This window comes from Tachypleus tridentatus, chromosome 4, assembly GCF_004210375.1.
Source record: "Tachypleus tridentatus isolate NWPU-2018 chromosome 4, ASM421037v1, whole genome shotgun sequence".
NCBI classification, from domain to species: Eukaryota; Metazoa; Arthropoda; class Merostomata; order Xiphosura; family Limulidae; genus Tachypleus; species Tachypleus tridentatus.
In genome coordinates, this window is record NC_134828.1 from 89421519 (window position 1) to 89449445 (window position 27927).

At 35.1% G+C, this 27927-nt stretch overlaps 1 protein-coding gene across 2 annotated transcripts in view; it reads right to left on the reverse strand.

The window, feature by feature from the left end:
- The window catches only part of LOC143249658 (RNA-binding protein 38-like), a 101342-nt gene that overhangs the window by 33737 nt on the left and 39678 nt on the right, over positions 1-27927 (reverse strand). For both annotated transcript variants that reach the window (XM_076499928.1, XM_076499927.1), the window contains exon 3: positions 22055-22109. In XM_076499928.1, the coding sequence (XP_076356043.1) occupies positions 22055-22109 (55 nt within the window). The remainder of the gene's footprint in view (positions 1-22054; positions 22110-27927) is intronic.

Here is a 27927-nt window from a genome sequence, read left to right on the forward strand (position 1 = left end):
AATGTAGAAACGGGTAGTAAAAGCTGTTTTTCTCTCACTTTATTATCCAAATCACTAGCTTATAGTAATTGCGAAATAATGATTATTCGTCAAAATCTTTGTTAATTCTACTCTTCATTCTATCAAATGTATGACCTAAAATATAATAAAACAAATTAGAAAGATTTATTACAAAGAAGGTTAAACCAATCTTAATTTATACGTACGAAATATTGTTGCTTGTCTGTAATAATCTGTTTAGTCACCTCATATTGACCCGGCATGGTTAGGTAGTCAAGGCACTCGACTCGTTATTTGAGGATCTCGGGTTCGAATCACCAAAATTCGAATTTCGTAACACCAAACATGCTCGCCCTATCAGCCCAAGTGGCGTTATTATAAAACGATTAATCCCACTATTCGTTGGTAAAAGAATAGCCCCAGAGTTGGCGGTGGGTGATGATGACTATCTGCCTTTCCTCTAGTCTCATACTGTTTTGGCGCAGATGGCCTAGCTGTTTTGTGCCATAAAACACTAAAACAATCAACTTATATTGTTAAGTTAAGGTTTGTTTTTTTTGGAATTTCGCACAAAGCTACTCGAGGGCTATCTGTGCTAGCCGTCCCTAATTTAGCAGTGTAAGACTAGAGGGAAGGCAGCTAGTCATCACCACCCACCGCCAACTCTTGAGCTACTCTTTTACCAACGAATAATGGGATTGACCGTCACATTATAACGCCCCCACGGCTGGGAGGGCGAGCATGTTTGGCGCGACGCGGGCGCGAAGCCGCGACCCTCGGATTACGAGTCGCACGCCTTACGCGCTTGGCCATGCCAGGCCCGTTAAGTTAAGGATGGCTAGCGCAGATATCTCTCGTGAGCTTTGCGCGAAATTAAAACAAACAAACAATTCATATTTAATTCGAGAAGGATTCTTGAGAGTTTTACCAACGTTCCCTCGGCTGAAAGGGCGAGCATGTTTGGCACAAGCGAGATTCGAACCCACGACCCTCATGGGAGGAGTCGAACGCCTTAACCTACTTGGCCATGCCGTATGAAGTTTCACGTATTTCTACGATCCAAGATTATTCTTTATACCAAAACAATGCAAGAAAACAGTATGAAAACACAGATTTAAGTTATCAAATACAATCGTAACAAAAAAGTTATTCAAATTCTCATTGTATGAAACAACAAAAACACAAATCTGAGCTAACAAATAGTCACAAAATATATATTTATTCGAATTCCCACCAAGTTAACTTCTATCATATGAACAATAAAAAACAACACAAAAATGAACTAAAAAATACAGTCACAAAAAATAAATTTATTCGAATTCTCAGTAGATTAAATTCTCATCATATGAAAAAAAAGCAACAACTTTTTAGATGAATATTTTTCAAAATAAGTTATTAACACATTCGTATTTTCTTAAATATATTTTTAACGCCACCTTTGTTGAACATTGATTTAGCTTCCTCGATAATGTATGTTGTCTATGTAATTTGATAATACAAATAGTACCTCAATCACTACTGTGTCTGTTTTATTCCAGTCTCCCTGTGGAGCCCTATTATTGAGCGAAAGACTTCATCGGCGCTGCATTAAGCAGATCTATTGTGTTTCACATGTAAAGTGTCACATTCTTGAAATAAATCATCTTTTAATGGTAAATCATAAATGCTTAGAACGGAACTGTCCTCAGTCTCAAAATATAATAAAACATTTAATCAATAATCTGCTGGATGTCTTAAACAGGAATGAAGACTAGAGAAGCTGGTATGAAAGTTCTGGCTTTAAATTAGAATGAAAATTTTATTTCAGTTATGTAATTATTTATTAAAATATATACGTATGTATACAAGTCTTAACTTCTGTAAAATGCTGCACTCTTGATGACGACGAATTCTATACTTCGAAACATCAAAAGTTCATTACACTGTCACCCGTTCTCAGTTTTTATATTCATAAAGTACGTTACTAGGTTTTATAGTATTTTGAGAAAGACTGAACAGTCTCGCTTTAACTATTTATTGTGTATTTCTTAAACGTTAGTTTCTCTCAACGACTGCGACACAAATGTTTTAACACTAATCGTTGATGTGATATTCTGCATTATTCTTCACGTTCACTCATAAGTTCTTAGAATATATTTAATCTAAAGAAATTTAGACATCGCTCACTTTTTGATCGATTCGTAGTTTGATTTACAACATTACGTAAACTCAGTGGCTACTTAATTGTAATTAGTGGTAAACTGAGTCTCCATCAACAATCGACACATTACTCAGTTGGAAGTTAAAAACGGAAGACAATTTCGTTAAATAAATATCGAGAAGAAAACGGGAAAATAAACTTACTAATTTTCTACATATGCTTCGTAAGTGAAATCGTAAGTTGGATAAACATCATACTTTAGTACGTTCTAGACTCAGTCTGTAATTTTGGAATTGGTTCAACAATCAAGTAATCAACACCATAAACACATTACCAAAAAATAGAAACACTATAGTTTTATACATTAAACAAGAGGTAGATCAGTGGAAATTCACCACTATTCAATGCTATGACCCTGTTATTTTCGTAAAGCTGTGTTTGTTTGAAGTTAAATACAAAGTTACCCAATGGGCTATCTGTGTTCCGCCTACCACGGGTATCGGAAACCGGTTTCTAGCGTTATTAATCCTCAGACATACTGCTATGCCACTGAGAAACATTTTCGTAAAGATTTCGTGATGGCTTCAGGGAAGATTTCCAAATATCAAGCTGCAGTGAAATATAGTACTGTAAATATTCCGGAGAAAACTTTAACAAAGATGGTATTTTCAACCTGATGATACTTCAGGCGGTATATGGACGGCCCTAATTCTAAAGTTCTGGCACAAATATTTCTAATTTTGAACTTCTGACATTTAACAGCATGAGTTGCCAACACGGCTGCACTTAACCTAATAGTAAGCTAGGTTAACTTTCTCTTTTATAATGTGCACACAACTTAAAGCGTGGAAAGAAATCAACAGCATATTGTGGACTCGAACCATGGACAATCAAGGCCCAGCACCGTAACAACTAAGTCACGATCAGCCCTAACGAAGTTGTAGTAACATTTTGTTTAAAAATATAAAGAAAGCCTCAGTAGAATCATTACAGAAACATTCTATTCTTCTTTTATGTTTATTTTTGATTTAGTTTGTTTTGAATTTCGCGCAAACCTACACGAAAGCTATCTGCGCTAGCCTTCTCCAATTCAGCAGTGTAAGACTAGAGGGAAGGCAGCTACTCAAAACCACCTATCGCCAACTCTTGGGCTACTCTTTTACCAACGAATAGTGGGATTGACCGTCACATTATAACGCCCCTACGACTGAAAGGGCGAGCATGTTTGGTGCGACCGAGATTTGAACTTGCGACCCTTGGATTACAAGTCGAGTAGCTTAACCATCTGGCCATGCAGGGCCCTTTTATTTTTTGATAATCAGTTATTGGCATATGTACCAAAAAATTTCATACGTTCTAATTATCTCAATACCGTCACATTTCAAAAAGTTTTACAAAATAAAAAACTAAAACGAACTTTCTTTAGACACACAGAATATAAATACCCGAGACATTATTACATAATTATTTATAGTACAAAATTCCCAAAGTTTTTATATTAAATCACATTTCTGAACCTTTGTTTTTCACCAAATTGATTATTTCTTCTCTATAACAGGCACAATAAATCCTCTGTTTTTAAGTAGGTTCACCTAATTTGTAACAAAAACAGTTGTACATTTTCTGTATTTCTTAGTTTTAAGAATATTATTGATCAAAATATGGTCTGATGTTTGCTCTTGTTTATAATATGACTGTAAAATGGTTCCTTCTAAAATATCAGTTAAAAATGTAGCCTTTGTCTATATCACTTTTATCACGAACAATAGCGTAACCTAAAAACATATAACTCTAAATCAACATGTTAATGATTTAACAAAACATAAGATTATTTATTAAGCATCAAAGATCTCAACTGGTGAACGACTGTATGTCTCCAGACTGTGAAATCGATGGTTCTTGTTGAAGTTCAGATGCCGCAAAATGCGTACGATAAGAGTAACAGTCAAATTCCACTAATCGCTCAGATAAGAGTAGCCGAATAATTTGTGGTGTGTGCTTTTTACTAAATTCGTTACCTATACTTTAAAATTAGAAACTGCTATGTGCAGGTAGCTTTAAAGAAATAGCAAACGATAATTTACACGCATGTATATGATGTTCATACGTATGAAAGTGGTTTTATTTAAACCGATGGTGCGTGTTCCATCATATTACTTTACAGCGCATTGATAGTAATACTCATGATTACTGGAAAGAATGTACAAAACCCATAACATGCAGTTGGCGGAAGAATATTAATCAGTTGACTGTTGATTTGGCGTATAGGGTGAGGCCTGCTTCCAGCAGTTGAATGCTGATGTACCGGATACGATGTACATACAGGCTTGCAAAAATTCCACGTGAGTTTAGAGCAGTCGTTTTGTTTCTTTGATTTCTGAATTTCGCGCGAAACTACACGAGGGCTCTCTGCGCTAGATGTCTCCAATTCAGCAGTGTAAGACTAGTAAGAAGGCAGCCAGTCATCACCACCTACTGCTAACTCTTGGACTACTGTTTTACCAACGAATAATGGGATTGATTGTAATATTATAATGCCCCCGTGACTGAAAGGACGAGCACATTTGGTGTGACGGAGATTCGAATCCGCGACCCTCAGAGTGGGAGTCGAGCGCCTTAACTACCTGGTCATGCCGGTATAACGATTTCAAACTACCCCCTGTAAACACAAAAAAAAACAAGTAAACAAATGGTTCTACGTCGTTATTCAGATACACGTGATTAAACTTTTTATCCACTTAATATACAGATCACCTAATCACTCACGATTACTTGAACAAATCGCACGAATAAACATGTTTACGCATCAGACGATTTCGCAATTTTATTATTAATTTGAACATTTTTAAGTGTAGCTTATGAATGTATATTTGATCCTATTGTAAAATACCGCGCGTCCTATCAACATGTAAATTTACATTTGAATATTTTTTATCTGGCTGTTGTTAGCCCTAACTTCAGAATTGTTTTTAAATGCAAAATTATGTTCAGAAAATGAAATTAAATAAAATACGAGTTAAAAAAGACAACTACTAATTCATTACTAAGGAAATACAAACGCTGACAAGTGATGCGTAAGCCTTACCTACTTATTCTTTTATCGTCTCTGACGCACCCTAGTGGCGCAGCGGTATGTCTGCGGACTTGCAACACTAGAAACCAGGTTTCGATACCCGTGGTGGACAGAGCACACAATAGTTCATTGTGTAGCTTTCTATTAATTCAAAACAAGATATCCGGCTAACCAAAATACCTTACATTTCCTGATTGTCGGATCATTTTCATTCTCACCTGATTAATCTATCTATAACTGGATTTATTCACTCAAAAGGGGGAGGAAGTATCCCTGGAAGGTTTACCTGGTTTAAATACTCGCAGCTTTATACATTAATGTGTTGTCTGTTAATCAGTCAATAGAACTAGAAAGACGTCACATAAGTAACGTTTATAGTTACAGTTGGTACTGTCGTGACATCAATATAACGGACTCATACCATGAATCACTGGAAGAATTATTCACTCTGTAGATTACAACATAGCATGACAATATGAAGAACAAGAAATAAAAATGTTTGTTACTTTTAATTTTGGTTTTATTTACTCGTGAAAAAGAAATATTTCGATTAAAGTGCAGAAATTCGGTTTGAATTTCGCGCAAAGTTACACGCTAGCCGTCCCTAATTTAGCAGTTCAAGACCAGAAGAAAGGTTGCTAGCTAGTCATCACAACCCATCGTCAACGTTTGGGCTATTCTTTTACCAACGAATAGTGGGATTGACCATCACATTATAATGCCCCAACGGCTGAAAGGGTGAGCATGTTTGGTGTGATAGGGATTCGAACCAGCGACCCTCGGATGACGAGTCGAGTGTCTTAACCCTCTGGCCATGCCGGACCTACTGCAAAATAACATTTTAAATTTTATTTAGGTCTGCGACCTAGACCATAGTGCAATGATTTGTGGGATATCTTGGCTATATCCAAATAAGACTCAGACTGTTAATACTTCTTTTTACCAATTTGAAAAAAATATTCTTTAGTCTCATCTGTTGTGAAACTAGAGTCTACTTTAATGAGTCAAAAACAATCATTCGTGTTACTTAGTTACTGGCAAAGCCATGAGTCAGTTAGCAAGAATTGACACATGTCATCGGTGAATCACATCTTTATATACCCTAACTATGTGCTAACGATTTCTTCAAATCTAAGCAAATGATAAACAACCTATTCAAGAAAGCCAAACGCCATGTTTCTATGTTGCGCGTGTGATTTACTCCTAGACTTAGTTTGAGCGAGGAGCATTCGATCTGTGTGTTTTCTTGTCAATTTTGACTTAACAACACAAAAGATAAACCTAACACAGAAAACGAACCTAGTTTGTTATTACAATGACAAGTACTAGTATCTATAGGTATTACCAAATATCTCCCAGTATTTGCTTTCATTTATTACTTATAAAATTAAAGTTACATCTATATGTTCATAGCGTCAAAACTAACGAAAGAAATCGAGTTTGTGGTTAGTGACAGGATTGAAATGCGTTTTTGTGTATTATCTATGCGCAAATGGATTCGGTACGAAATTCGAAATAAAACGATAATGAATTATTGTACAATGGAAACACTTTGTATTAGAGGAGTCGCTATGTGATTAAAAGATTCAACGATCGGGCCCATAGGTTCTGGAAGTTTCGGTTCTTCAGTATGATATTCATTTTTCCAGTTTAAGACATCAACTGGAAATTTGAGGCAAGAACCTCATATGTCAGTGTCTTGCAACACCTCTGCTTTAGACCTAACCTTGTTTTCATTGTTGAGAACATATCGAAAACCGCAATGATTCGAATTAAAACCCTGAAAGAATTTTTTTTTAATAATGACTTCCCACTAGTAAGGCTAAATATTGTTCATTATGGCGCATGTGTTGAAACCAATTCCTTAGATAGCACCATTTTTAGCATCAAATTAGTGTTAATAATAAATAACACATCAGTAACAAGCTTAATGATTTGTCGTATCAAATATTTCAAGGCACAAATCTGACCTAATTAATCAGGACCTAATTTCTGCCAAGCCTACCCGGTTCTGCCCAATCCATAACCTGGAAGATATTTACCAATGTGAATGTATGATTCCCTAAAATAGGAACATGCAATGAACATGGCCAGCCATATTTTAACAGGAGAAATGCGACCAGATCGTGTTACTAAGCAGTATTTTGTCGAATTCTTACTAATAATAAATGTATATTGCGTAACTAATGATGCTCAAGTATCTCGCAGTAGCAAAGAAACCCAAAGCCATGAAACTTAGATTTCCCCCTCAAAATATTAAATATTATAAATACAGATTGCAGTACATAAAGATTTTCAACCCCATCTTCATACGAATCATATAATCTTTATGGTATCCAGAACATATTTTTGAGTTGTCGTGTGGCATGGAGAACTGTGATAAATATATAGGTATATTAATAATGCAATAAAAACTCGAAAAAAATAACGTACTTTCAGACATGGTATTTGTTCACACTTGTCCTACTTTTCACTGCTGACTAACTTATGACTTGCACAGTGTCAGAACACTAGAGTAAGATATTTACTTGCCAAGAGTGCTGACATTCCATCTCTTATTTTTTCCTAATCATATTTAATGCTAATTGCATGCAAAACAGTATTCGTACCTAAATTCATGTTTTGTTTTGTTTTCAAATGAGAAAAAAGGATCGCTAACAAGTTCTTCATTTGTTGTGTTTTCCGTTTCATTAAGTCAAGTAGCACAGTGCGAGGGGTCATTCGAATAATCTAACCCATTTTGGAAACTTCCAACATTTGGGCCAGAACCAAATTCTTGTATACTTACAACTAAAATGGTATGCTTTGTCACTGATGTTGGTTTATCTATTTAAACATCAAATTCTGAATCATTTTCAGTTATCTGTTTCGTTACAGTACGTCCCTTTTCATTTACTATGCGAGGGTTTAGGTGGACACAAACATGGTCATTCTGAACAACACTCCTCATTTTAATTCCATTTATCATCTGCAATTTCGCCCGGCGTGGCCAGGTGGTTGAGGCACTCGGCTCGTAATCTGAAGGTCGAGGGTTCGAATCCCCAAACATGTTCGCCCTTTCAGCCGTGGGGGCGTTATAAGTGATGGTCAATCCCACTATTCGTTAATAAAAGAGTATCCTAAGAGTTGGCGGTGGGTGGTGATGACTAGCTGCCTTCCCTCTAGTCTTATACTCCTAAATTATGGACGGCTAGCGCAGATATCCCCCGTGCAGCTTTGCGCGAAATTCAAAACAAACCAAACCATTTGCAACTCTGTACCCATTGACAAACCGGCGAAAGGCTTAACTTTTTTTGATATTGTTATAAAAGTTACGAAAATGTAAAATGTTCTTTCCTTTACTTTGTTCCCTTTGTGAGTTACGTTAATTTTTCTGATACTGACGCTTTTCTGTTTCATTTTCCTCAAGTGGCTAATCTCGAAATTTGTCCACTTTTGAAAAACAGTTTCAGATCTTTCTTATCATGTGGGTCTAATACATTTTTGACCGTTTGAAAGATGCTGCCCAAGTTTTATTCTTCTCGATAATCACTCACGGATACTCTTTGCATCCGTTGGTGTAAATGTCACTTATCTAACGATTTGGATAATGACATTCATGATTTGAAAAGGAAACAAAATGTAATGTTGTGTTAGCATTACTTACCATGACAGTAGGTTACTTATTCGACCGTTCTGTTTCATTACTGTCAACGCTATTTTCAAGTTGGCGTTTATTGCTGTTATCAGTAATATCGACTTCAACACAACTCGTTTATTCTGTTTTGTTTTGTTGTTAAACACGAGACACTGCGACGTAAAACATAAAACAATATCCCATTATACGTAGTTAACGTCACTGTGCACTAAGTTATAAATAGGCATTTGCTCGTGCAAAACAATGTTGCCATGGGTAACATCTAAACTGCAGAAAAGCTAGTATTTCCATTTCCTTTACAAAATCCGTTTACACTGGTTGTCTCCTGGTCATTAGAAAATGAAGAAACAAGAACTTATTATCTTTTCAACTTTTAATTACTTGAATTTCAGATCGTAATTAACTTATTACTTAAGTTAAGAAGCTTTCCACGCCCATGACAACACTGACGTTAGTGGTCAGGGTTAAGATACTACTGGGTAAGATTATCACGCCTTGCGCTTTATTTACTTGAAAGAGAGGATTGTAACTCGTCGTTAGCGTTGGGATTTTTTAGAAAGAATTATGTACAAAAATGAAACATAATAATTAAAAACATAACTGAGTTACAAAAGCCGCCCAGAAAGGCACTGCATGAAAACAAATTACGGTGGTACATAGACACTTCAAGCACTATTAGTAATAGGTCACGAAAGATGGAACATTAACTGACTCCACTGTCCGGTTTCAACGTGTTACGCATACTAGGTTACGGGTCATGAGTTATGAAAAATATATGCTATAAGTTTTTGCACACTAGGTTACAGGTTATGAGATACGAATACATACGCCTTATATTTATGAATACTGTAAGTCAGGTTATGTATTCTATAAGCTATGGGTTATATAGAGCCTGTAGTTTAGGCTTCCTGTACCCTACATTATTAGAAAATGTACATTATGTATAGACTTTGGATTATGCATACTAAATACTATGTGTTATGCAGTATCTAAAGTCAAGATTGTGCATATTAGGCTACAACGAGAGGCAAGAGTGATACAACATCCACCTTTCAAGAAGGAAGCTGTAGGTTGAAGGTAGATGAATATTCCATGTATGAAGCTTTTACCTCTTAAGTTTGTTTAGAATTTCGCGCAAAGCTACACGAGGGCTATCTGCACTAGCCATCCTTCATTTAGCAGTGTAAAACCAGAGGGAAGGCAGCTAGTCATCACCACCCACCGCCAACTCTTGGGCTACTCTTTTACCAATGAATAGTGGGAGTGACCGTCACATTATAACGCCTTCACAGCTGAAAGGGCGAGCATGTTTGGTGCGACGGAGATTCGAACCCGCGACCCTCAAATTACGAGTCGAACGCCTTAACCCACCTGGCCATGCCGGGCCTACATCTTAAGTTATATAGGTATATATAATATGCTGACTATTCATAGTAGTTCTTTAATAATATGATGACACAATTGAGCTAAACCTTTGAATACGAATATTATGTTCTCCTATATGATGACAAAACTAGAAAAATATAATGACTCAAAGTCTCTAAAATCTCTGTTTGTAGTAGACTGAAAAATGAAAAGATGTGAACAGAGCTACAGAGCTTAACTCTCTGAACACCGGGTGTAAAGAAATAACAAAACATCTTAAACAACCAGCTGTGTAATGTTCTGTTGCAAATACTTAACCGGCCAGTTGGAAGGGTAACTCAATAATATATTGCGTGACTGTTATACCGACTGAAATATTATGGTTTTGAATATTTATTTGGAAACATCAGCGGAATAGGAGGTTGCTAGACTGTAAACTATGATCGCCGTCTTTTCAATTCGAAGCGAATCGTTGTTACTTAAATTGAATTGAATTTCACATGTCCAGGTGAATAGCGCTTTTAAGTTGCTGCTCACGATATTCGCTTGGTCTTAGCACAACCACGTCAACTGTACTCGAACAATAAAAAGAGCCTTTTCATCAAATGACGTCGAGAAATGTATTAATTAAATATGTGTTCTCTTTTTTTTAATTCTTAAAAGCAACAGTTAAGCCTTTATGATGTCGACGTCTCGTTTGAGATATATTTGTACCATGTTAGGAAAAAAACCTTTTACAGTAAAATTGTTTATACACAAACATTTCACGTAGTAACTACATTTAAAATAATGACTTCTAAAGTGGTACACAATAAAGTCTTAATTAACTACCCTGCTTCTTGGTAGAGATACAGCGTGATTCTATACAAAATTATTTAGATTTCAATATATAGACGCTGTAAGTAATACGTTTCTCTACTAGAAATATTTTATTGTTTATTTTCGCTGTCCATACATGACACGTTTCTATTGAAAACAGCTGACAAATGACCCATATTTCAAGGAATTTGTTTACAGAGTGATAAAACTGGGATTTTTCCTGAGAAGTAAACAGGTGTAAGTATCTAGCCTGCAAGGAATTAAGTGCATAATTTCAAATCCAGTATCATGTTGGAGGTAAAACATATTTTCACATAAATCACCAACAGAATATTTTGATGTTTACACTTGATTCATCATGTTTTAAGCTAATGCATTTTAAAACTTGTAATTCATTTTCTAAGAACAAAACTTTCCTTATATATATATTTCTTTTGTTAATTTTAACAGTAATTACATTTTTTTCTAACATTTTGGCAATTCATGCGCATGCAGTAAGACTGTAGCATTCTCTACAAGGCCCGGCGTGGCCAGGTGGGTTAAAGCGTTCGAGTCGTAATCCGAGGGTCAAGGGTTCGAATCCCGGTCGCACCAAACATGCTCCCCCTTTCAGCTGTGGGAGCATTATAATATGACGGTGAATCCCACTATTCGTTGGTAAAAGAGTAACCCAAGAGTTGGCGGTGAGTGGTGATGATTAGCTGCCTTCCCTCTGGTCTTACACTGCTAAATGAGGGACGACTAGTGCAGATAGCCCTCGTGTAGCTTTGCGCGAAATTCAAAATAACAATAACAACTGTCTACAATCACTTCAAAGCGAATATAACACAATATACGAATAATGTCTACGACCATGTAGACATACATATTTATAAGAAATATGTTATTAGTTTTTGTCTTACAAAATGGTCTATAAAATTCCGTTTCTTAAGTGTAAATTGTAAAGTTGCCTCCTTAGAAAAGTGTACACCATCACAAAGCTACACTTGCGAAATTAGTTTTGTTGTTAACCTGTGATGTCGAAGTAAAAAAAGTTTACCTTAAGCTTTTCGTGATAAGTATACCTAGAACTAACGTGACAAAACTTCAGAACAAGTAAAGATATCATAACATAATTAATTAATTAAGGATGCGCATTTCTATAAAATGCAGAAAAAATATCAAATTTTAAGCCATCCATTTAGTGTTTGTTTGTTCTTGTGAATTTCAAGCAAAACTACACGAGGTCTATCTGTGCCGCTAGCCGTCTCTACTTTAGCAATGTAAGACTAGAAGGAAGGTAACTAGTCATCACCACCCACAACCAACTGTTGGGCTGTTCTTTTACCAACGAATAGTAGAAATGATCGTAACACTATAATGCCCCAAAGGGCGGGTATAATGTCTGTAATTTCTTATTACTGGAAATTACCAAAGAGAAAATCTGCGAAATTCGTATTTTATAACCACAAAAAACTTCAAAACGCTCACCTTAGATCACAGTTGTACAAAAGCAAAACATTTAATGTGGTGCTTTCATTATTCACATTAGCTCACAGTTTCGAGCGTGTTTATGTATAAGGTCATGTGAATAATAGTTGCATATAATTCATTATAGGTGGTAACTCGTAATAACTAATTATCAGTAATAATTTATAACACAAAGCTGCTATAATTCTACAATAGTCCCCAGTGGCTAAGCAGCATGTCTGAGGACTTATAACACTAAAAACCGAGTTTTGATACACGCGGTGTAAAGAAGAGCTCAGATAATAGCTCATTGTGTAGCTTTGTGGTTAACTACAAACAAAACAAAAATTTCATAATAATGTTTACTATTGACTTATTTTCTTAGCAAGAGATTCAACATAAAAAAGTTATACGACCACTATCGTAAATTATCAGTTGAGCAACCTTGATAATTGTAGTGTTTTGATCCTGAGGAAGGTTGGGCTGCTCGGGGATATTACTAAACACCGAAGTACAGTTGTGATATGTAAGGTGTTTGTATACCCTGACCATCACATCTCGTCAATACAGTGCAGCTTTTCCCATTCAAAAATAATTTGGTATTATATATTAATCTAACTAATACTATAAACTATAAGAATATTCATCAAATGGTTTAAATGTAATATTTTAAACTACAAAAGTTAGAGAAACGCATGCGTCTTACTTAGTATTTGACAAGTTATGGCTAGATGCTCAAACAACACAAATAATCCTCAATGTATCGAATCGAGTTTCACCCGTTTTAGTCCACTATAGCATCTGAACGTGACCTGCTAAAGAAAGTCTGCCCAATAGTCAATTGTTTTAATCGTGTAAGCTATATAAATTCAACGATCGATCCAGCGTAATGTTGTTTAATAAAATTAAGTGTCAAAGAGTAAATGTTTAGATCTAGAATGTTATATTCACTGAGGATTTTCTCAAAGTCTTAACTTTTCTTTTCCCAACATCAAAATTATTTTGAAGTTCGAATCTGAAAATAAATTTTTGTTCACGATTAGTGTTGCATGACTGGTAATCTTATGACTAATTTTTTAAAACTCGTGGATAGAAATATTTTAAAAGTCAAAGAACAAGATTTGAAATTTAAGCTCTCGCCTTTCTTTATTAGAATCACGAGATTCTATACACGAACGTGCTATTCATTCCTAACGTGATATTTGAAATATATACAAGGCTAGCAAATGAGAAAAATAAACTTCTATATAGATAAAACATGACAAGCACAAAGTGGTTGAAAAGTAAATGATTTTTGTTTAAAAAAAACCACAAGATAAAAAGATAAGCCATATCTTTATTTATATCTTAGTTTAAATGACATTACTTTATAATCGCCGTTAAAATCAAAGAAATTGTCATTTTTACGAAGTTCTTATACTTGTTAGGCCTATTTCGCATTCGTTACCGAACAGCGAGGTGAAATGTTTTTCACAAAACATAATTTTCAGTTATGACTCGTTTTCATAAATGTGCCACTTAATTAGCTTTCGAATAATATATACAACAGTAAATTACGATATTTTCTGAGAAAGACGAAATTCTAGTCTTGTAATTGCCATAAATTTAACCGACTTCGCGAGCCTTATTGTCTGATTACCTGTAAACGTCTGGAAGGGAAAGCAGTTCCTATCTCTCTTATTTTTTTAACTATAAATTATTATAGCATAACAACGACGTATTGTACTGTAGACACTATTCTAGCAACATTCCATTTATGTCAGGCATCGCTCTCTCTCTCTTGACTACTATAATTAGCCTAATGGTAAAGGTTAAACAAAAGATACATTCAAAAAGAGACACGCCATTCCACGTGGCCATCTGGGAACTAAATGAACAGTAAATCTCCTTTACTCAAAAATGCGCAGTATTTAAATAGAGTGTAGCTCATACAATAGCTTCCATTTTCGTCAACTTTTCAAGTGAGATTCGGAACACAAAATGACAGTTGTACCTCGTTTGAATATATTTTGTTGCTTCTATTCGTTTCTAGGTGCATAGGTAGTCGAGTAAAAATGACAACATTTTACTCACGCAAAGCATCTAGTACAGTCTCAAACTAGAATTTTACAACTCGGAGAAATCTAAGTCCTTGTGCTATAAAATAACCTCCAGCTTAAGGTTTCTTTAAATCGTTCGAAGGACCTTAGGCCTGGCATGGCCAGGTGGTTGAGGCGCTCCATACGTAATCTGCAGGTTACGGGTTCGAATCCTAGTCACACCAAACATGCCCGCCCTTTCAGCCGTGAGGGAGTTACAATGTGACGATCAATCCCACTCTTCGTTGGTAAAAGAGTTGTCCAAGAGTTGGCGATGGATGGTTATGACTAGCTACCTTCCCTCTTGTCTTACACTGCTAAATTAAGGACGAATAGCACAGATATCCCTCGTGTAGCTTTGCCAAAATTCAGAAACAAAACAATCATCGGATCTTTATGGAGCAACATGTTTTAATAATTAGTAAAATATTTTTTTTATTTTATTAAGTGCCTTAACCACCTGGCCAGGCCGGGCCCCTGCGGAATAGAACAAACCATTACTTATAGCTATAAAATATGAGACATTGCAGAAACGTTCGTAGTGAATATGTGAACAAAGAGGCAATCTATTTCAACGCATGACCGTATGTATTTTCTTATATCACATTGTAACATCTTATATAAGTTATTTTAAATATTACAGTAAACAGCAATACTCATAAAGTACATTTCTAGACATATTTACCAATCAATTATTCGATAAATTAGCCTGCGATGTTTACATAGGTAATCACGTGACCCTCTTTTTTGTGGTTTGTTCGTCTAATTAAAGCACAAGAATCTACAGTAACAATTAACATGATCGATTCATATAAAATAATTCTTATCTACCATAAAAATTACTTGAGCCCTAATGAAACGAGATGATAATTTTTATGCAGTACAATTCTGAACCCATCAACTTGACATGGCCTGACGGTTAGGACACCAAACTCTACCTGCGGAGTGAGTCCAATCACTGAAATATGTTCACCTTTTCAGCTGTTGAGGCGTTATTATGTGATGGTGAATCCCACTATTTGTTGCTAAAGCGTAGCTCAATTATCGCGCAGATAACCCTGCAGTAGCTTTGCTCGAAAGTAAATAATAAATTCATTACCCAAATAGAGCTAGAACTACAATTGGCTCTATCGGGTAACCTGTGTCGACATCTATATGCCAACTTGCGGAAACAAAATTTTGAACTACAATTCAGCATATAATATATTTCAACATCCGGGAGGCGTATCATCTCAAAACAATTCCTGAAGTAACATGCGCCCCTTGTCTCCTTAAAGTGGTAACCATAAAGAAGTAACACGTTAGTGAGATATTAATTAATTTTACTCTGTTCACAGTAAAAAAGAACATAAGTTACACAGGAAAGAAAAGTTCTTATCTTAAGAACAACTTTGAATGTTTCAACTGAATTGAATGACGACATAAAATAAGCTCGCAAATAATAATATAATCATACTACGGCTGTGAAGTACATCATATTGAAGTATCTTAGAGTATTGCCATGTCATTATTATATGTTTTACCTCCTCTGTTCGTACTTTATCTGACAAGTGCAAATCTTGCCAATAGCCATGTAGCGCCCTTTTCACTGCAGAAGGCTTTATCGTAAGGCTGTTATGTTTAAGTCACATCACCTTGCCAAGTCTGCTTTCCATAAGTCATTTCGTGCTTTAAAACAACTGTTTTTCAGTGCCAGTTTCAATAGTCTGATCGTACAAAAATTAAGCGACTTGGCCAGTATGTCTTTCAATGGAATAGCATGAATACCCCTTGCATTTTCTAATTGCTTGAGATGTGTGAAAGTTGTATAATTATAATAATGGAAGCAACTTGTGTACACATGAGTTTGTAATCAGAGATTCTTGATTGTGTTGCGTTTACCTTGGTTGTGTCGCGTACTTTTCCTGGGACGCTAAACAGCTTTTGTTCCTGATCTATAGAATTGTGAGTTCTCATCAGTTGCAAGACTCTGCGGTTTACCTTCAATGGCTAGGTTACGATTTGTTACAGGTCCTTATTTAATGGTCCTGGTTTCCCAAGTCGATCTATATTCCTTTGTTTTCCAGTGTCATTACGTACAAGGATTGTCATTGTCTTAAAAATTCTAAGTTCCGGATCTCAACAAATCTTCGTGATCTGAATATATGCATAATTAGTATCGAAAAAGGCTCTTTCACCCTTCACAAAAACGATCAATACTCGGTGTCATCACATTGTGCTAAACGTAGTTCTGGTAAATGCTGTTCCACTGAAACTTTATATCAGCTGTGATTTTTTTTTGTGTCTTTCTGATTTACGTATTCAAAATTGTTTTAATATAACGCCCCCGACCATTTATACACCACCCTTTAACTGAAATTATCTCTTGTAACATTCTAATCATTTAAAGATATCAACTTCACCAAAATACAAAGACAGAACAGCGGCGGATTGATATGGATTACCGTTGAAACAAATCTCACTAAAGGCAGCTTAATGACTCATATGTAAATCGACTTCAAAACCAAAAAAAAATGTCAATTTATAAATAAAAAAATCACCAAAGATCGGAATATGATAAATGATCATGTGTTGTGATCGGACAGCTATAAATAATATAAAAGCTACCCACTTGTAACATAAATATATTCATGAAACAAAATACATTCCTTCGTGAATAAACGAATAAGACTTATTTTGTTGGATTCAAGATTAATAAGGAATTAGTGTAATGCTTCGCTTCAGTGTTTGAGTTTTTGAAGGTATTCGTTCCCACAATACAGCCAAATCACAAGAGTTTCCATGTGATAGGACACAACCTACATTTATGCAATGTCGTTTTTTGAACACTTGAAGCTGATGTGAATTATATTTCCTATTACAAAAGCCGCTTAAATTAACTTCTGGTCACAACGAAGGCGAACATTCTAAACAAAAGCTAAATAAATTAAAATTTATATACCTGGGTTAAACATTTTACATTTCGAAACCTAACTTATTTTAAATAGATGCATGTTAGTTTACGTACATGTGATCCACGTCAATGTTATTGCATTTCTGCAAACGGTTTCGTCATTTGTCAACTATGTTGACACGCATCTGGATTTGCATCAATTTCTTCCTAAAAATATATTTGAAATCGATATTTCTAGCTGTACGTGGGGTGTAAATCGTAAATACGATTGTTTCCACAGCTAGCAGTACACTACATTAGGCCTAAAGATATGTTGCTTAGTAAGACAGTGTCCATTGTCTTCCAACACACATAATGTACCACTAGGTGGTATCCCACCTCATTGGAAGATAAAGAGGACAGTCACGTCACCAGCCTACAACTGCAGAAATATAAAGTTCTCCATTGTATTAGTCGTCCAGTGTTTCCCTTAGAACATATAGTTCTTGTATCCTTGAACTGAATAACTGTCACTTATTGTATTGTCTGATGTTACCAAAACGCGATGTTATTCGTGGAGATAGTGTTGTACGAGGACATTGAATTTCACTTAGCGTACATTAGTTTGTGTTTTACTGTTGAACGATCACCATTTTGACACTGTTGACCAGTAATGCGCAGAGGACTTGAAAGGCAGGGATTCACTGATATAAATGGCCCTTTTTTAGCATCGTCAGACAAGAGTACTTTTTTGGGGTGGGTGGGCAGAAGGGGTGTTAGAAGAAACAATGGAAACTGTGTTTCCCTGGCACAGAAAAGGTAAAAACCATAGAAGCAAACAGATTGGTTTAAAAATTAAAAGTAACATATTGTGTAATAACACTTAATAGCATAATAAATTTTTTATTTTACTATAAAGACCTGCAAGTCCTTGTATTTGTTACGTACTTCACCGGGAATTTTTTTTTCATAATAACTCGCAGAAAGCAAGGTGTTGTATCAAGTGTATTTTCGTAGTTGACAATTCTTGTGGTAGAGGAATAACGAAAGGAATTCAAAAGACTGTGTTTACCCAATCACCGCCCGCATACGCCATTACTGTTTAAAATATGAAAATCTCAATTTAGGCTATAAATGATGAGAGAAACTAAACTTTGATAGTTTTCAGAAGATTCTATATTCATCTTTGTTTGTTCAAAATATGTTTTAAAATGTGTTTAATTATAACCATTTGTAGACACGATGTTAGAAAATTCATTAGAATTATTTATTTCAAGACTATTTGAAATAGGAATTAGCAATGATTATAAAACACCATTTATAGTAAAGTTTAGCACGAGGGTGGGTTTGTTTTACAGTAAAGTTACATTGGGTTAATTGCTTTGTCCACTACGCGGGATCGAACTCCTGATTTTAGCGTTGCAAGTCTTTATCTTATCACTATCGCACCAGAGAACAACAAAAATGGATAAAACTTATTTTATCATTTCGCGATTCTTGTTGTCAACAATATTTCCTGCTGTGCTCTATGTTTTACGCACACAATGTACATTTACTTTGTAAATTAATTAGAAAATATTGAAAGGACTACAATAATGAAAGTCTTTATCTAGCTTCTTGCCTAGCCAATGTATAACAAATAAAACTTTCTTCACATACAGCTTGGCGTGGCCCTATTTGTCAAAGTGCTTGAATTGTAAGTCCAAAGATTCATGGTTAGTAGCTACCTGTCGCAAGAACTTGCTCTGTAGTTTGAAGCCATGAATACGTTGAAAGATTGATAGGCAAATCCCACCAGTCGTATAGACAAGAGTTGGTGGTGGGTGCTGTTGACCAGATATTAGATGAAAATTCGGATCAGTTACCTACACTTTGTGTAGCTTTTCGCGAAATTCCGAAACAAACAAATAATCCTCCTCTTAATAATATTTAAATTAAGACTCGTATTTCTCTAGCGTTTGTTGTAACATCTAATTTAATACTTTTGCAGCACAGAACAAAATGAACACCTTATTTCCTGCCAACTTTGATATAAGAACAGGTGTATATGGTTAACTGTACTTCCTTGAGAACATCTAATAAGAGATGGAACAGTGGTTCTGTTGAAACAAACTCAAAAGCCTGAGGTTCAATGTTTATCATGCTAAGCGATTATTCTGAAGATATGAAAGTGTATCTATAGCTAAAGTGGTAATAGATTTCGAAAACTTTAAAACAAGTAGTTACACGCATGCGTGAAATGAGCGAGTGACGTGTCGAGAAGAAAGAGGACACCAGATGTTGGGATAAACATCCGCCTTTAAAACCTTTAACTCCCTTGTGGAAGGTGCTCAGTCATCGAATGGGATATTCTCCTCAAAATTTCCGGTCAAAAAGTGTACTTTGCTGGATATTCCTACTTCTATATAAGTTTACCACTGAAGCAACACACTGACACATGTACTTAAAAACTGTTAGCAAGCCAAACTAACCAGAAGCCATCCCTGTAGATTTTCCCAACTTCCTGACCTCGGAAATTGATTTTAATTTTGTATAGCGTCACCAGTTTAAATATTCGAATTAAATTAGCTAAAAATAAACCTGAAGAAAACTTATAACAAGGTCTGACGCTGTAAGTAAAGTAAATAACATATGTAATTGCTTCTAACTAATTTTTAACTAAACTCTTTTAACAGTGCAATTTCATAATAAACTAAAATAGCACTGATGGCAGGAATTCAGGCCTTGCAGCTAACTGAAATTATTGTAGTAAGAAATGAAACTTCGACTTCTTATTTCAAAAAACAGAAAGGTGATAAATGGATTATTTCTAAATATAAAGATAAATAGGTAGACAGACACAAATTACAATACTCCTTTTTTAAACAAAATTATTTTATTTGATCTAACTCAAACATGTTATATATTAAATATATTAAACTGAATGATCATTCTAGGAGAATGCCATGCTTAACCAATAAAGCCAAATGTAGTCACAACATATTGGAGTTTCGTACTACTTTAAGCGAAACTTTTCAACATTTTCGACCTTTTTTATTCCATCCATTATATGTGTAACTTCTCTCTTTTTCTCTGGCCCGATGGCCATGTGATTAGGGGCGTTCGACTCATAATGTGAGGGTCGTGGGTTCGAATTTCAGTCACACCAAACATGCTCGCCCTTTCAGCAGTGGGGGCGTTATAATGTTACCGTAAATCCCACTCTTCGGTGGTAAAATAGTAGCCCAAGACTTGGTGGTGGGTGGTGATGACTAGCTGGCCTCTCTTTGGTCTTACGCTGCTAAATTAGGGAAGGCTAGCGTGTAGCTTTGCGCGAAATTTATAAAAGTTCTTTTTCAGTATTTATTTGTTTTGTCTTTTTAACTAGGGCCATAAAAAATAGTTTTATTTCATGGTGTACGTCCACAAAAACACGGTGGGACACCAAAGTATCACTCTTATTTTCATTTCATTTTAAAGGTGACAAAAGCATATGACAGATGAGCACTCAGAACAGTTAGTAGAACCGTACAAATACAGAAGAATATGTAAACAGCAGTGCAAGTTAACTTGAAAATCTGTTGACGTGTGCCTTGCAAAGAAAAAAAACAATAACTAAACAAACGTTGTTTGTATTTATATATTCTGACTTTGTGAAAAGAAAGGGCCACAAAATCATTCAGGAATTTGAAGGGATCCCAGAAGTTATCACTTCTTTTACCCCACACACACAAACACATAAATAATAAATTTCCAACATAAATGTCTGATTAATCAAATTCAAAAATTACTTATATTGATTACAGTTAAGGTGGAGTTTAGGACGTTGTTTGCTACTATTGTTTTCCTTGGGCTCGGTTGTGGAAATGTATATTAATCTGACATTTCTAAAATAAGTGCTTAACTGAAATTATTCGCGTTTTATCGTTTGCCAATAGCTAACAAAGATGTCATTGCCCAACCCTTTTCATATTCTATAGGATAATAAATATCGAATACTTCTAATCTATTTACAGTATCTGTTCAAGCGCACCGCAGATTTGGAAGTAGGAGTTTGTTTGTAAGAGCTTAAAAGACCACTAAACTACATAAACTGAGTAACATGCTGTCTGGAGCGGTTATTTTTGGTATAACTCGAAGGTTTGTTCTTCATCTCATAATTACTAATTTCCTTTTACAGGGTATTTTATATGTTCGTATTACAATATCTGGTGTCCTTCCTTTCTCTGTTTTTGTAATAAGTATTGAAATGTGTAATACTCCGTGAAAAAAATGTTTACAATATGTATGTGGGGGTTTCATCGATACGGCTGGAGTACGGTAACCATCAATAATCTCCTTGTTACTTTCTATCACGCAACGGCCACACTAACACAAGCTCTTCAGAACATAGCTACATAATTAGTCAAACCTCTTGACTGTATTGAAATACACAGTATAAAATATTTGACAGACTTCCTTGTTGTTGTAACTAACCGCTGCTTTTAATCAAACCAGAAAGTTTCATTGTTCGAGATCTGCTAGTTTCCGTTTTTCTTTTATTTCAGAAATTGCCTGTTTTAGTCAAACGAATGCTAAATCTTATACATAATACACTTCATTGTTACTACTACTGAACACAAGAACGAGGATTGTAACTTACCTATATTGACTTGGTAACACGGTAGGAATACCCGCCCTTACAGGTACAGGAAAACCTGGAATATGGAGTAAACCACAATCACTTATACATTCTGTTTTGTTTTTAATATTAAAACAGCAAAATAATATTAAAATTACTGTATGTTCAATACTTCTATAGCGAAAAACATAATTCAGATATTAAAGTTGCTTAATTTTACAAACTGTCATAAGAAAAGTAACCAATATAGTGGTTGTTTGAACAAGGGTGTGGTTTATTCAAAGCTGCACCTTCGTTAGAATTTGTCTCTCGTACTAACACGTGATTTCTACAAGTTATATGTAAACAATGCTGAAAGTTTTTCAGTATTGTTTCTAATAAGTTCTATTGTTGGCAGGAGCTGAGGTTAGGTGGAGTTGGTTACAATTCACGTAATACACATAGTTTTTAACAGATCCCCAGTTTATCAGTATCTACCAACAAACACGGGTGAGCCTTGTATGTTAGCTACAGAAGATAAAAAGAGTAGCAGTCACATCTGTAAAATATAGAGCATCTATAATTATACCAAGTGCCATTGATCTAATAAATATTACAAGACTGATAACTGCATGACAAAAATTCTTCGTGTTATACCATTTGTCAGAAATTGACACAGGTAACACTGCCCAACCCATGTTACATCCTATAGGATATTAAATGTAGAAAATTCATGGTGTATTTATAGTGGCTTGTCAAGCGCACTATAGATTTCAGAAAGAAAGACTATGTTTGTAATGACTTGAAAGACCACGAAAACTGCATGAACGTGTACACACTAAATGCTGTCTGCGATGTAATACACTTGTCATATTTAAAAGTATTTATTTTTCACTTCACGATCATTATTCTGCCTTATACAGAATCTTCTATATATGTTCATGTTATATTTTATGCAGCTCAATTATAGCATTAACAGTATATATTTTTTCTATTTCTCCGGTAGCACATTATCTAAATGATGCTGTATTATTCAGTAATATGACATGATTTTACACTAAATATTTGTTTGAGTATTAACTTGTTTAGTGTTGTTTTGTAATGTAAATATCATTGCTGTTCTTCATAATCGTGTATAAAATGTTTGGCTGGTGTATGTATAACTGTACTGTTTTAAAAAATTATGGATATTTCAACCATTTAGAATGTAGAGCATGCAACGACAAATAATACAGGTTAATTACTACCATATCAGGTTCTTATTTCTCAACAATAACAACTAATACAGCTTAATTAATACAGTATCGGGTTATTATTTTCCAACAAGAACGACAAATAATACAGGTTAATTAATTCAGTACTAGGCTCTTATTTGTCAACAAATATTTGAGCCATCTGTCTATTTCAATTTAAACTAATAAAAGTCTTGCCCAACTTTTAACTTGAAATATGCCAAATTTATCATCTCCATTACTTAAAGCATTGAAATGTCTGTAACTTCATTGACTACTTCTTGATTATCTAATTTTGTTTATAATTATGAATTATTTTGTTGTTACGACTATTAATAACAAACAAGTATCGTACTGGTATTATTTAACTCGTTTGTTTTGCTTATAAGTTCTGACAGATTCAAGTTGAATTTTTATCCAAACTTGAAACACGCAATTCTCCTAAATCTGGTTTTATCTAAAATGTCAACAAATTATAATATTTCACTACAAAACGACGTTGTCTGAAATGTTTTCCCAACAGTAATCAATATTTCTTCAATACTATGATGTTTTTTTTCACAGTTTGACACCATAACTTCAGCCTTTCTTTTTCCTCAAAACTGATGCCTGTCCTCTCAAACTGTAAAAGTGTTTCCAATTCAGATCTAAGTATCCAGCAGTTCTCTCAGTTTATCTCTTCATACTACTTTAACTTTCAGCTTTCTAACTTACTACTACTACATATGGCCACAGCCTACCACAATTTGTTTTTAAACTCCTACGTGAAACCACAACCTACCACAGTTTGTTTTTAAACTCCTACGTGTAACCACAGCCTTTCAGATTTTGTTCTTACATTTCCTAGACATAACCATCATAATCTGTTGTTCTACCTCTCACATGTAAATGTGGCCTACCTCATTTTGTTTGTGCAACTCCTGCATGTAACCACAGACTGCCACAGTGTATTTTTACAACTCCTACGTGTAAGCACAACTTGCCACAGTTTATTTTTGCAATTTTTTGTACCCACAGCCTGCACAGTTCATTCTTGAAACTCCTACATGTAACCACAGTCTACCACAGTTTGTTCCAACAACCTTGATCTACATCACAGCGTTGGCCACACGTCATCACTTCTATGTCATTCACAAGTAAACAGTCTTAAACCAACTTACCCAAGTCAGGCGTTGGCGTAAATCTAAAACTGAAAATGTTTATTTTGTCTGATACTTAATGACGCTTGCCAAAATAAATTAACTCTATAGGGGCTGTGAGGAGATGACCATGCTGAGCGCTCTTATAGTTCCTAATCTGGTTGTAGGGAAAATTGGAGACACATGACTAGCTATCGAACATATTATATATCGAGAGATCCAGGAGTCTTACACCAAAATTTTATTGAATTATGCCAGGCGTATTCAAACTAAGGTAATTTACTGATTAGTAAATAGAGAGAAATAAAATAAACAACTTGAACACGTTATGTTGTACTTTATTGTACGTCATGATTAACACTATGACTATCTTTCGGACACAAAAATCATCTTTCATTGCAACTCAAACTGTCGAGACTTCTAAGAATTTAGAAATGGGAACTAATAAGAGTTATGTATTTATTCAGTTAGATCAAACAGAGATATATAAAGAAACAGACCCATCGACCAATAGAAGATGCAGACAAACCATTCAAATGATAGAACCAATGGAACAGTGTGCACATTACTTACAATTAATGAATATCTCGAAAAGGAAAGCAAAAAATGTGTTCAATGGAAGGTCAGGCATGTTAGGGGTCATTGCACTATTTGAAATCGTAAATTCAAGTTAGATCTGTTCCTACATCTCTAAAGGTTGATAAGAATAAATTCCAACCCTTCGAGGAAGGACATTCAAAAATAGAACTGTCGTGAGGTTCGTAGCAATCAAAGCTTACATAAAAAACAAAATAGCGATAACTTTGTGACCCGACATATTTCAGATGAAAAGAGATCTCTTTCTGCGAATCATTTTATAACATATTTTGTTATTTATAGAACGGGAAAAACGTAAGCAGCAGATTTCTGTTATATTTATTCCTCGAGCTTTTAATACATCAGTAAAAAATCAGTTCAAGAAAGAGTCACATTTGCTTCAGTTTGACCAAAACTGTTTCTCTGTGTAACGCAGTATAGACCAAAAGTCATAGCAACTAACACCAATATTAAAAACCTAGGTTTAGCTTGTGCTGTAAAGACAACATTAGGTCTCCTCGTTAGTAACAGTTAACTGTACGTCCATTAATATTTAGGTTTCGCTTTAAACTCGACACTAAACCTCTTTTGGTTTCTCTGTAAAGACAACACGAGAAAAAAGGCGCATACTGTATTAGGAACTAAAAAGCCCAGTAGAAAACAGTCAGTTTAATTTTTCAACATCGAAGAATGTCATTGTTGTTATAACAGCAAGTCAATAATCTGAATGAATAACACAAAGGATATTTGACTAATGGACTGAGTCAACTTTGGATTCATTTGAAAACTGTTTGTTGATTTAAGACCCAGAAACTAAAACAAAAAAGTAATACACGTGATTTTAAATTTCACAAATAACTGCCGGTTAAAAGATTAAATTTTAAGCAATGATAATTTGTGCTGAATGAAATACTTTCTGTATTTTCATAATTTGCACACTATGCAAGTAAGTTAATTTACAATGTAAGTATTTTGACACTGACATGTTTAATGTTTAGAGTCTGGAGTTCCAGAGACAAGAACAAAAACACAAAAATTCTGTCTCTTAGGCCTAGATGTTTTGAAATACTTAGAGCTCAATAACACCGATATCAGAGTGGCGGTTATGTTTCTGTTTCTGTTTCTGTTTAGTTGCTTAATTGTATTATTCTTAAATAATTAATTTCATTGTGAGACGAAAATTAAGGAAAGCGTGGAAACAATTATCTCGAGCCAGAATTTTTCTTACGTGACTAATCAACTGCTCTCCACGTCAGAACTAATTTCTACAAACCGATCCTATCGTCATTGACTTGTCACGCCGGAAGATAGAGGGAACGCAGGACATCTGGCGACGTATAAACCGCAGACGACCTACGGAAATAAGAACTCCGAGCGGTACATCAACCACGTCGCAAGTGTTTTGTGAACCCTCGCGTACTGCGCGTGACGGACTTGAGAAACAGCTGGAGAGCTGAAACTACGAACTGGTGTATTCATTATAATACCATAAAATATTTAGGCTTTGAAATAGTAAATATATTGTTGTACATATCTAACGGTACACATAGGGAGATTTGAACTTGTGTTTTTGCTCTATCTGTTTAAGCAAAAGTATAGTAGTGTCGGTCACAGTTAATCACGCAACACTCTGTTTGCTTTTTAGGAGTCACCTGTCCACACAGAGTGGCTCAAGGGCACCGACAAGTGACCTATATTAAAATAAGACGCATAGAAAAGTAACCGCACTTTATTACAATAATTTTTCATGTGCTAATAAAGAGGCAACCTGTGGAGCCACGGACGATCTGTTTAAATAACACGGAGAGGTTTGTGGTTTAATGATATCTCACAGCACTTTCCCAAAGAAAAATATGCAGTTACTGAAATTACAAAGAGACGCAAAATCTCACGATATACCACTTTGAAAAGCAACTTACTATATATGTATATCTTTACTAGAAAACATGGGCACGTTCACACGAGAGTGTAAAACAGTTTATACACTACCTTACTTCATGCAGGACTGTCACTACCTCTGTTAGAAGGTGGTACTGAACACGTGTAAAAAACGTCCTCTGGTATACTTCACAAAACGCACAAGAAAACAAAGATGATCTCTATTAACTCTCAGATGAATATACTGACTCCAGTTACTCCAGACGAAATTCTTGCATTATATGGTCAGCGTGAACAGAAAGGAAAATGAAAAGGTTTCCACTTGTTGTAGTTGATTTTACGTGTAATAATGTTAACGTTCATCCTAGGTTATTCTGCAGTGCTTATCACTTAAGGTTTTCTTCAAAAGACAATAGTACGGAACTCTTACACACTTAAGGTTAGGGAACATAACGGTATTGTCCTTTAACCTTGATCCAGAGTCAGGAATGGCAAATTTCTTTCTGCTAGTCGGCACGTTTGTCACCTAGACTATAGTCTGGGAGACGAAATTCTACGACCCAGTAAAGTACGTTCAGAATTTTTGTGTCCTAAAACTATTTAATTTGTACAGATTCTCAGTTATTATACGGTTTTGCATGAATAGCTAGGTTAAAAGTTAAAGAAAGGTTTTATAATCCTTAACGGGACTAATTTGTTTTGTTCATCGTTTCATTTTCTGTTTTTGTTTGACCAAAATAACAGAGATCGGATAAAATACCTTCGCCGAAACCTTGGCTTCTGGCTTTTTAGTAACGTGATTGTAAATATAAAGTTATGTGTGTTCGGTCACTGTTTATACTATCTTATCCACACTACCATCGCATACGTCATTCATTCTAACAACATAAACAAAGCGAAATTTTTAAACCAGTAACATCTGTGTTACAACTACAACAGAGTTTAATGGTTAGGGTGCTTGACTCGTAAGATGCGGTCATACAATCAAAACTTGGGCTTCGACACACTCATCCAATCAGTCGTAAGGGCGTTATAATGTTACTATCAATCCCATTATTCGTTGATGAAAGAGTAGCCTAAGAGTTGGGGT